This window comes from Nannochloropsis gaditana (assembly GCF_000240725.1).
Source record: "Nannochloropsis gaditana CCMP526 unplaced genomic scaffold scaffold552, whole genome shotgun sequence".
NCBI classification, from domain to species: domain Eukaryota; class Eustigmatophyceae; order Eustigmatales; family Monodopsidaceae; genus Microchloropsis; species Microchloropsis gaditana.
The window spans coordinates 1-10,425 of NW_005803401.1; the positions used below are offsets into that span (position 1 = coordinate 1).

General features: G+C 56.7%; 5 protein-coding genes across 5 annotated transcripts; 2 read left to right on the top strand and 3 right to left on the bottom strand.

Annotated features, from left to right (window-relative positions):
- Positions 1–764, bottom strand: NGA_0168900 (sigma 54 modulation protein ribosomal protein s30ea; the record flags this gene model as incomplete). Its single annotated transcript, XM_005854298.1, has 2 exons — positions 538–764; positions 1–371 (listed from the first exon to the last, which is right to left on the bottom strand). The coding sequence occupies exons 1-2, from the start codon at positions 749–751 to the stop codon at positions 1–3; spliced, it is 585 nt and encodes a 194-aa protein (XP_005854360.1). The 5' UTR covers positions 752–764.
- Positions 765–1,596: 832 nt separating this feature from the next.
- On the top strand, positions 1,597–2,493 carry NGA_0168700 (fgd6 protein; the record flags this gene model as incomplete). Its single annotated transcript, XM_005854296.1, has 1 exon — positions 1,597–2,493. One exon carries the CDS (start codon positions 1,597–1,599, stop codon positions 2,491–2,493), a length of 897 nt encoding a protein of 298 aa, XP_005854358.1.
- A 1,002-nt stretch (positions 2,494–3,495) lies between these two features.
- Positions 3,496–4,539, bottom strand: NGA_0168800 (uncharacterized protein). Its single transcript, XM_005854297.1, has 3 exons — positions 3,981–4,539; positions 3,748–3,829; positions 3,496–3,576 (listed from the first exon to the last, which is right to left on the bottom strand). The coding sequence occupies exon 1, from the start codon at positions 4,488–4,490 to the stop codon at positions 3,981–3,983; it is 510 nt and encodes a 169-aa protein (XP_005854359.1). The 5' UTR covers positions 4,491–4,539; the 3' UTR covers positions 3,496–3,576; positions 3,748–3,829.
- A 501-nt stretch (positions 4,540–5,040) lies between these two features.
- Positions 5,041–7,645, top strand: DDX23 (ATP-dependent RNA helicase DDX23/PRP28; the record flags this gene model as incomplete). Its single annotated transcript, XM_005854295.1, has 2 exons — positions 5,041–5,091; positions 5,197–7,645. Exons 1-2 carry the CDS (start codon positions 5,078–5,080, stop codon positions 7,643–7,645), a joined length of 2,463 nt encoding a protein of 820 aa, XP_005854357.1. The 5' UTR covers positions 5,041–5,077.
- Positions 7,646–7,993: 348 nt separating this feature from the next.
- Positions 7,994–9,418, bottom strand: NGA_0169100 (ribosomal pseudouridine; the record flags this gene model as incomplete). The annotated part of the gene is given in 5 exon segments (XM_005854300.1): positions 7,994–8,010; positions 8,049–8,067; positions 8,079–8,284; positions 8,389–8,555; positions 8,663–9,418. The coding sequence occupies 5 exon segments, from the start codon at positions 9,397–9,399 to the stop codon at positions 7,994–7,996; spliced, it is 1,146 nt and encodes a 381-aa protein (XP_005854362.1). The 5' UTR covers positions 9,400–9,418.
- Between the last annotated feature and the right edge of the window lie 1,007 nt (positions 9,419–10,425).

Genomic DNA, 10,425 nt, shown 5'->3' on the forward strand with positions numbered 1-10,425 from the left:
TCAGGCAGGAGGCCCGTCGGACTCGCCGTCCTCCTCGAAGTTCACCTCTTTCCGCTTCCCGATCTTGCGATCCTTGAACTTGCGCAGCAGCCTGGTAATACGGTGCGAGACCAGGTCGATGGAGGCGTACATGTAGTCCGTCTCCTCCGAGGCCCGGAGCACCTGACCGCCCTTCATGAAGAGCGTGGCCTCCACCGTGTGCGAGTGTTTCGCCGCGTGCGCCAGATTCACCACGGACAAATGGACGTCGACCTTGTTGATGGCGTCGTGCACGGGCATTTTCACCAGCACCTTGCCTAGCTTCTTCTCAACGTAATCCCTCATCGCGGGCGTCACCTCAACGTTCCCCGTGACCTGGACCTTGTAGGTGGCTGTTCGGAGAGGGAGGTGAGGAAAACTTAGGAGAAACTTGCGTGATGACACTAGCAGATGAGCCCTTCACAAACGCATAGACGCTAGAGAAAAGTCGTATCCAGGATACATACTCTTCCTATCTCAACAGACATGCTTCTCAATACATATCAATTCCATACTCACTTTCTCCGCCATTGCCATCGCCCCCGCTAGCTGTCAGGGGGCGCATGGCTCCGGTTCGTGGCTGCAGTGATGTTGGTGTCAGAGCTGCGAGGTGTACTGGTAGGACATGGCTACTGTATTTTGTCGCAGGCTGCAACGGCAAGAAAGCGTCCGCCTTCAGAATTAATGTGGTCGCAGCTGCCGCCGCAAACCAAAGCCCTTTCGTCATCTGCATGATATTCTGTTTTAAAACGACAGAAGAGGGCAGAAAACAGAATGGTGAGGTCAGAAAGCACGAGTTCACGCGTCTATTGGGGGCAGAGGACGGAGACGTCCACGAGTTCCAACAGAGGACTTGTTGAAGAAGGAACAAGCGAAGGCCAACAGAAATAGAAGCGAAAAGGTTTTCCTGTCTATGACACGCAAATTCCCTCCACATTAATCAATAAACAGTCAAAGACTCTGAAATTGACCTCAGCAGACAATGAAACGACAAGACGCAGTTCCCCAGCATGGAGCGAGGCACTGCTGCAACCCGACTCCTGTGTCCATCTGCCTGGGGAAGCTCGAGGATGCTCGTGGTGTTTCGCGTACCGGGAGGGCTCGAGGACCTTCGTGGTGTTTCTCGTACCGCCTGGCTGGCTCCTTGCCGTTAGCCTGTGGGAGTTTCAAATTTAGCTTTTCTCTCAGGTAGCTCAACGGTCGCTTCTTTTTTTCTGGCGTACTTCGTCTCTTATTCCAGATGCAATCCCTTTGCGTTTGCGCCGCATATATTGTGCAAAGGAGGCACCAAAGGCATGGCCCATACTTCGTGTACAATTTGAACCTATCGACCGTTCAACCGTATCCCTGCACGCCCTGATTCGTCCCGCGCTGAGGCCGTTGAAGCGTTCCTCCATCTGGAATCAAGAGCCTTGCAATAAACGGCCGCTTTTCCAATTTGCTTCCGCTTTGTGTGGCTTTGGCCTTGTGCTCGATGTCCATGTCGTCGCTTTAGTCACTTCTGCGTGCTCACATGTTTCACGAACGCCTTTTCACAAGATTGACTGCAGATCTACCTTCCTAAAGCTAATAATAACAATGGAGAGAAGCCCCAACGGACGCGTGCCTCTGAGCTGGAGACATGTACAACAATTTGAGACGAGATCCCCGAAAAGCATACAAGCCGCCCTACTACGAGGAGAGGATACGCTCTCCACGCACTCCGTGGCGAGTCGCCTTTCCAACGCAAAAAGCTCTTACTCCGCTACCACGTTCCAGAGCTTCGCCACATCCAATTACTCCGGGTTCTCTGCAGCAGGTGATTTGAGCAGGAAGATGAAAAATAAAAAACATCACGTGCATCCGAGCGAGCTAGACCCTACCGTGGCTTATGACGTAGAGTGGGTACACGACGAATTGGCTCTATCCTGTATGGTGTGCATGGCCGAATTCTCCCCTCTAATGCGCCGAAAGCACCACTGCCGCGCCTGCGGGCGTGTGGTGTGCTCAGGATGCTCCAGTGCCCGTGTCCTGGTTCTAGGTCTGCGAGGCCTCCAAAAGGCCTGCACGGATTGTGTGCGCGGAGCGGAGAAATTGAGGGCCTGTGAGAGCATCAGCGAGGACTCCGAGGGAGGTGTCCGGCTGACAGAAGAGCAGGAGGAAAACGACGCTACCATGGAAGGCTTGAAAAAGAACGAGATGACGAGGGAAACGGAACGCAGCCCGGGCCGCGTGTGTGGCAGCAACAGCTCGACCCACGTGGAACGCAAAGTAGAAGGCGACAAACAGGAGGAGCGACAGCAGGCTCTAGAAAATGACGACGAGCCCTTCCCGCAACAAGCGGGCAAGAAGAAAAAGCAGCGATCAAAAGACAAGACTTTCTCCACGGCGAGCATCGGTCTCCTGGCCGTGGGGTGCACAGCCCTGGCGATAGGCTCAGCACTAGCTATGAGCCCCAAACTGCTCTCCGGTATCATGGGCCGCTTTAAGAGATAAAGGCAAACAACAGGGCCAGAGGCTACCTGCGAAAGAAACACAGCGAAAGTAAAAAGAAGGATGGATGGAGAAGGGGGAGGGAGAGGGAGGGAAAAAGAGTCGGGAAGAACGTTGGTGAAGGCGCGGTTGCCTCCAAATTGCGTATACTTGTCTTTTTAGAAGAAATGAAATGACAACTTGGCGCGTTCAGTACATGTCTGTAATTTCATATTTAGAGATGTCGCAGAATCGGCGGTCTGTCCGTAGATGCACTCACTGGGACATGCAGCCTCCTGGAGATACCATAACGACATTTAAAATGAGAGATGCTTTTCTACGGGTGACAATCGCGGCTGACATGGTGCGAAAAGAAGAGGAGGCGGAGAAACAGACTAGTTCTCGCAAAGAAATCCAGGATTGCGCAGCAAATGTGGCCTGAGGGACCCACTTTGCATGGACCGGGGCGTCATAAGCCCCGAGGCCCCGCCTGGATTGTCCTCATTGTAGGACCAACAAATAAATCGTCACCCGTGCGAGTACGTGTTCAGATGACTCGACATCAGATTCACCCCAACGCTGGGTACGAGAGACGATGAACATGCCTACAACAAATGGGCCATTTCGGATACCAAAGCATAAATTCGTGCAGAGAGCTTGTGCATAATTGAAGCGAGGAGAGAAAAGATGGGAAAGATTACGATTGGAAAAGGAAATCCAAGGTACACTATGTCAAGGTGCTGGGCCGGTGAAAAGCAGCCACACAAGCTTTATGCAAAGCAAGCATTAAACTGTCGGTTTGAATTTTTTCTACAATCAGCAACAGTCATACGTTATTTTCACACCTTTTGACTGCGTTTTTTGACTTCAAACTCATCCTAGACCGGGGTATCCGCGCCATGTCAGAGAGTCAGGCCCCTTTACCACTCATTATCACCGTCACTGCCAGTCTCCCTCCGCACGCCCCTTACGTCGCCACCAGGTGCTTACCCGCCCCACATTTTGATGTATCAGTCCATCCAGCATGCCATGGCCGGGCAGAAGGGAGACCACTTCTAAAACCGCGCCTGTCGCGTGGTACCGCCGGAGGGAGAGATAGTGATACACCTGGATTGGAGAGGGGGAACGTTTGATAAGCCAGGGGGGAAAACCAAGGTCGATACGAGATGCGACAAAAGGGCGTCAAAGAGCTTGATTCGTGGCAAGGAACATATCATTTCCCTTTACTTCTGCCGCTGACACGGTGGCAGCGAGCGACTGATGGGAGGCCAATCCTACCAGAATGCGTCGATCGCTGCGTACTGCTGCGCTCTGAATGCTGGAGCATGGGCGACACTGGGGCGTGAAGCGCTGCTTGACTCTGTTGATCGTAAAGGGTGCCGAGAAGGGGGATGGTGGGCGTGAGCGACGTTTGGCGGGGGCTGGTCCTGCCCTCTCCTTTCCCCACAAGACAATAAAAATTGCGCCTTGGCATGGCCTGTTTTTTTTCCGTCCCTTCCCCTCCTGCACCCTCACCGAATGCCCAAGAGCCGCCGCCACCAGCGACGGCTCATCTCCACTGCCACCTTCCTTGGCGGCATGTGGTCCCCCACGTAGTCTCCCATTTGACGCCTGCCGCACGTATGGCAGCCGTACACCCACCCAAACATATCCAACCGCCGTTTCTGTTTGGGACTCGCGTACTCCAGTCCTGCAGGGAGGGTGCCACGGACGTTAAAGAAGGCGCCCGGTTGTGCCACGTTACTCGGTGCGACGCCGCTGAACCGCCCTCCAAGACCCTTGAATAGCAGCATGCCCACCAAGGCTGTGCGCGCAGCCCCAAGCAACCGTTCCTTCTTCTTTCCAGCGTCGTATCCCAAGAGGGAAAATGTCGAGCTTGAAATGGTCCCGCGCTTGTCGATTACACCTCCTTTTCTCCTTCGGTCCTTTTCCGGTACCCATCCTAGCGCTACGCTCAGGGTCGCCGGAGCTTCATCCGCTGCCAATGATGCCAGCATCGACCCAGTGCTCACTGAAAGCATGCCCGCAAGGGTAGCGGCTCGAGAAGCAGCTGAAATGCCCAGAAGCCGCCCTTGCAAGAACTGCGAGGCGGAGAGAGTGAGAAGGAAGGTAACTCCACCCGCGGTCAACCTACTGGCCTTGAGCCAGTCTTCTTGAGAGAATCGCCACTCTCTATCGGGGTACTTTGTCATTTCAAGTCGAGACTCTCCTTAACGACTCGAAGAGTTGAGGAAAAAGCTGCAGGGGTCAGAAGGCGTATCGAAAACGTCGTGTCTGTCCGGGCGACACTCAGGCAGGAGGCCCGTCGGGACTGTGACATAAGTGTCACCAGTCTTCCTGTCCAAGCTTTAGCTTTGATTGCATTCTATACAAGGAAAATAAGAGTGTGGAGACGTCAACAAAAGCGTGGAAAACTTGGCGAGCGTCTTTCATTGCGTCCAAGCGGCTGTATCGCTGCCTGTAAGGCGGGGGCGAGGGGCAGACCGCACTTGGGTCACGCGCTTTTCAGGGATTAGGAGCCCGGCTTCAGTATTTAAAGCGATCACCTTACTCATCGGCTTGAACGCCTTGACAGGACACATTCGAGTAAGCTTTCATCTTCCCGGCAATGTCATCTCTCAAGTAAGTTTTTGCTCGTGGTCCTCCGTGACCTCCTCGATGCCCCGTTTGGCATTCGCGACATCCAAGGCCCTTACCAAGTCCTCATCTCCGATCCTTGTGTTCCAGGCGCGACCACGAAAATGGGCATGTCGTGGATGATGGCGAGCAGCAAGTGAAACGGGCGAAGATGGATGTAAGAGAGGAGGAGAAAGAGGCGGGGCCGCCGCCCGAGGAGGCCTTGCGCATCGCGGAGATTGCGGCGCGGGCTGAAGCTAGGGCTGCCGCGAGAGCGTCGGCAACAGGGAGTAATGGAGGGAGAGATGCAGGAGGGAACGGTGGAGCGGGAGGGATTGCGAAAGGGAACCATAAGCTTCCGCCTTTGCCAACCCTGATTGAAGGGGGAGCGCATGAGGTGAAGTTTCTGACCAAGAAACAACGGGAGCAACTGGCGTTGCAGAAATTGCAGGAGAAGCGGGCAGCAGAAGCCCCGAGTGTGAAGAGGACCGGTATGGCAATGAAGGATGTCGGCAAGGGTGGCAGTGCGGGGGATGGAGGCATGGGTCCGCCCCGGCCCGGGTCGCACCGGGACCGCGACGGGCGAGAGGGAAGCCGGGAAGGAGGCTGGAGGGATGGGGCCCGTGGGAGGGCTTCCGATCGTGGAGCTAGGGAGGAGAGGGAGCGTGGAGGAAGGGGTTTGAGTCGGGAAGAGCGGGAGCGGGAGCGTTTGGAGCGGCAACGCCAAGAAGAGCTGCAGGCGCTGAAAGACCACTATCTGGGGAAGAAGGAGGTGAAGCGGCGCGTGGTGAAGCCCAGCGAGAAGTTCGCGCGCATTTTCCAGTTTGACTGGGAGGCTTCCGAAGACACGAGCCGGGACAGCAACCCCCTGTACAACCAGCGGCTGGAGGTGACCCCCTTGTTCGGGAGGGGGTACGTGGCGGGCGTGGATATGCGGGAGCAGCGGAAGACGAACAGGTACCTGGAGGCGCTGACGCTGAGACGGCAGGAGGAGGAGCGACGGGCGGAGGAGGAGGCGGGCGTGAGTCGGGGGGACAGGCGGGACAAGGAGGAAGAGCGCCGGTCCTTCATGGAGGACATGCGGCGGCGGCGGGAGGCGGAGGCTCGGGGCATGGAGAGGGCGACGATTGGGGTGCTGGGGCAGCACTGGCGGGACAAGAGCTTGGAGAGCATGACCGAGAGGGACTGGCGGATCTTCCGGGAGGACTTCGACATCAGCATGCGGGTCGGGCGCCAGCGCGTCTTGCCTCTTCGCAACTGGGAGGAGGCGAACCTGCCTGCCAGCTTGCGCAAGACCGTTGAGGGCATGGGCTGGAAAGAGCCCTCGCCCATTCAGCGGGCTGCCATCCCGGTGGGGATGGGCCGCCGGGACATCATAGGGATCGCGGAGACGGGGTCTGGGAAGACGGGGGCCTTCGCCATCCCCATGATCAACTACTGCCTGACCCTGCCGGCGGAGCACCGGACCCGCACGCCGGAGGAAGGGCCGCTGGCTCTGGTCATGGCGCCAACCCGGGAGCTGGCGGAGCAGATCGAGGCGCAGGTTGCGATTTTGATCGAGGGGACGGGTCTGAAGAGTTGCTCGGGCGTGGGGGGAAAGCCCATTGAGGACCAAGCCTTTGCCCTGCGCGAGGGCGTGGACATATTGATTGGGACGCCGGGCAGGCTCAAGGACCTGATCGACTCCCGGTACCTGGTGCTGAACCAGTGCAACTACATCGTTCTGGACGAGGCGGACAGGATGGTGGACATGGGCTTCGAGGAGCAGGTGGTGGCCGTGCTCGACACCATGGGAGGCCTCCTGAAGTCCGAGAACGAGGAGGAGGCGGACCGGCAGGCGGACGCGGCGCAGAAGGGGGAGCAGCTCTACCGTGTCACCGCCATGTTCTCGGCCACCATGCCGCCGGCAGTGGAGCGCATCGCTCGGTCCTACCTGAGGGCGCCCGCCACGATCAAGATCGGAGAGGCCAACAGCGGGAAGAACAAGCGGATCGAGCAACGCCTCATCTTCACCACGGAGCCGGGAAAGAGGAAGGCGGTGGTGGATCTCCTGACCAGCCCGAAGAAAGAGGACAAGTTCATCGTCTTTGTCAACGCCAAGCGGGCCTGCGATGTGCTGGCTCGGCATCTGGAGCAGACGCGCATCTCCTGCGGGATTCTGCATGGGGGCAAGAGCCAGGACCAGCGCGAGGCCAGCCTGGAGGCCTTTCGAAACGGGGTTTTCACCGTCTTGGTGGCCACAGACGTGGCAGCCCGAGGCCTGGACATCCCCGACGTCTCGCATGTGATCAATTACGACATGCCCGCTAAGATAGAGAACTACTGCCACAGGATCGGGCGGACGGGGCGCGCGGGCAAGGAGGGGCTGGCGACGACGCTCCTGACGGAGAACGACAGCGAGGTCTTCCACGACTTGAAGAACTACCTGGAATCCACGGACATGAAGGTGCCTCCCGAGCTTGGGAAGCACGCGGCCGCCCAGCAAGCCCCGGGGACCCGCAACGAGGACGGCAAGATCATGGGCCAGAAGAGGGACAGCGTCATGTACTCGAAGCGTTAAGGGGGTATGGCATCGTGCCCAAAAAAGTGCAATGTAAAGATGATCGAATCCAGTTTTCTGGGGCACAAAAAGGAAACGCGTGCCGGGTGACAGCTTTTTCGTTTACGCCTGTCTATTTTACTTCTTTTGACTCTCGCAAGCCTTGCCTGTCACTTTCGACGTCTGGACAGCCCCCTTCTCTGTTCACCCCCTTTCTGCGCCACCATGGCGCCCCCGCATGCACAGTCTGTTCCCAGAATGACAACCTCGCGCACTGCAAGGCGATGCCTGTGGAGGCTCGGGGCTCCATGCACAGGGGGTAGAGGGCTTGGATGGCCGGGTCCTTTTCATCCTCCAATAGGAAGGAAGTCATTGGGGCATACATACTGTCTTGCCAGATGGGGCTGCCTTCCGCAGCGAAAACTGCGCGAAGTTGGTGGGTCCTGCCAGTGACAAGCTCGGCCTCGACCTCGTAAAGAGAGGGCGGCAGGTCCTTCTCGCCGCCAGAGCCGCCATCTTGACCATCGTGGATAGCGACCAAGTTCAACTCTGAGAAAGCGACGGGTTGGCAGGACAAGACGCGGGTCTGACAGAGCTTCCAGCCCGGCAGAGGCCGCCGGCTGATGGCGCGGGGGGCGGGCCGGCGGTGGATGATTTTCCCTAGGGGACGAGAGGGGCGGCGACGTGGGGAGAGGGTGGTAAGGGCGACTCGTCTGTCTCCAGGATGGTCAGTCGAGAACATAATGCTAGCCAAGAAGACCCACCTGGCATGTAGTGCTCGAGGAGACCCACGGGGACGGGGCCCGTCAGGAGGGCTTTGTACCTCTTGCCTAGCCGGTCGCGGCGTATCTCCTCCCAAAAACGAGTGGCACCCTGCGCGGTCTTGGCCAGAGGCACGAGCCCGGAAGTGACGACATCAAGGCGATTCATACTGTGCGAGGAAAATGGGGACGAATATCAGCGCTTTTCTGGACTTGCAAAAGACGCACCACCGATCAATTAAGGAAAATAGCACCGTGCTTCTCTGTGTTAACCCACCGGATAAGGTTAAGGCCCAAACTTGCCGAGGCTGCCACGTCCAATGCTTCGAGTGCATTTGAGACGTGCAAGGAACAGGGACAGCCAGGAGGCTTGTCCACCAGAAGCAGGTCGTCGTTCTCCCATATTACCCGGAAGGTATAGTCAATCATGCATTCCGGGAAACGGCGTGGGAATAAGTAGACCCGAAAGAGGTCTCCTTCCAAAACCGTTGAAGGTGGATACTTCTCTATCAAGTGAGTGCGCCGAAATTTATTCTGCCTGTAGATATAAACAGCTCCGATCTCGTGAAGCTTTGCTGCGCGATCATGGGACATATGCAAGGCCGTAGCGACTGCCTCTGGGACGGTGGCAAATTCGCAAGAGGCGTGGAAAAAGGCAGTACTGTTGTCTTTTGGAGTACCCGGGAAAAACGAAGCAATTTCCCGTAGGTCCTGTAGGCTCTTTGGTCTAGGAGCAGGTTGGGTGGTACCTGGAGTGGAGACGGTCGATGCAGTCGAGCCCCGTTGATAAGGAACATTAATACAAGAGCGCAATGAAGGTCCCCATCTCCGGTATGGGAGTGTCAAAATTGCAGAGAATTCCCCATTCTGGTTGTTGTGAAGTCGAAATATGAATCCCGGCAAGACCCGGGCTCGCATGCCTGCACAGGATCTGAGCCCGGTGACGGTGGAGATGAGCTGGAATGCGAGGAGGACAAGAAAAATGACGGGGCCCCGAGCCGCCCGATCCTGCATACGATAGGGCAAGATTGCTACTAAGCTATTTAGTATGAACGTTCAGATAAAAATAACCCCCACTTTGGCGGCAGGTAGCAAATATGTAAGAGAAGGCAGCATTTACTCAGCACGCCTCATCCAGTTGAACCTCCTAGCCCTTATCCCCCAAACAAGCAAAAAGTGCAAGGGCAAAAAGGAAAACATTGCTGGATTGGTCATCTTTTTTTCCATCTATCTCTTTCGTGCTCCATTCTGCAACACTTGTTAAAGTTCTCTGGCTGGCTTTACGCAGTCTCTTTGTTTTTGGCTGTCAAGCACCTCTGCTCGTCCTAACCCACTTTTCCTCCAGCCACGCCAAGAAGGCCAGCGCCCTTCGAGAAGGACGCGAGCCTATCTTGAAGAACACATGGCTGAGATCTTCTCAATTCCCTATTAAGTTGTAAGCCCTTTGTTAGTTTTCCCTTGTGCATGGCACGATGAAACTCGCTATTTAATTAGAGCACCACATCCCCAACATCACTCCATGCGATTTCCGTGGAACCCATTCCCTCTTCTGATGTCACCTTAGGGTCACTTTATTGGAATGTGAACTTGCGCTTGAAGGAAAGCGTGGCCGTCCTGGGCTCCTTGAGGGGGATGTTGGCGCGTGTCACCCACTCCCCGCCTTTCCCGGGGTCTGACCAGGTGACATCAAGGTCCGTGAACGGGTCCAGAGTGGTCTGCAGCTTGGCACCGTCACCGAGGAGGTGCGTCCACTGGTAGGTAAGATAGCCCCGCTTAAGGCTGAGGGTGGGGGAGATGGTGTTGGCGTCGTCCACCTGGTGGTTGAGCGTGAGCTTCCCGTCCTTGTCAGCCTGAGAAAGCTCGAGGACCGCGTTCGTCTTGCCCGCCTGGATGTCCTGGGCCACCGTGAGCTCGAAGGCCCTGGTGCTTTGGTCCCACGCCGGGGTCAGGGCCAACTGGCGCTCGCCAGGCAGGCTGAATCTCTTGGAGCCTTCCACACGCTCCACCACGGAGTCCGTGTTGAAAGCCGCGCGGATGTAG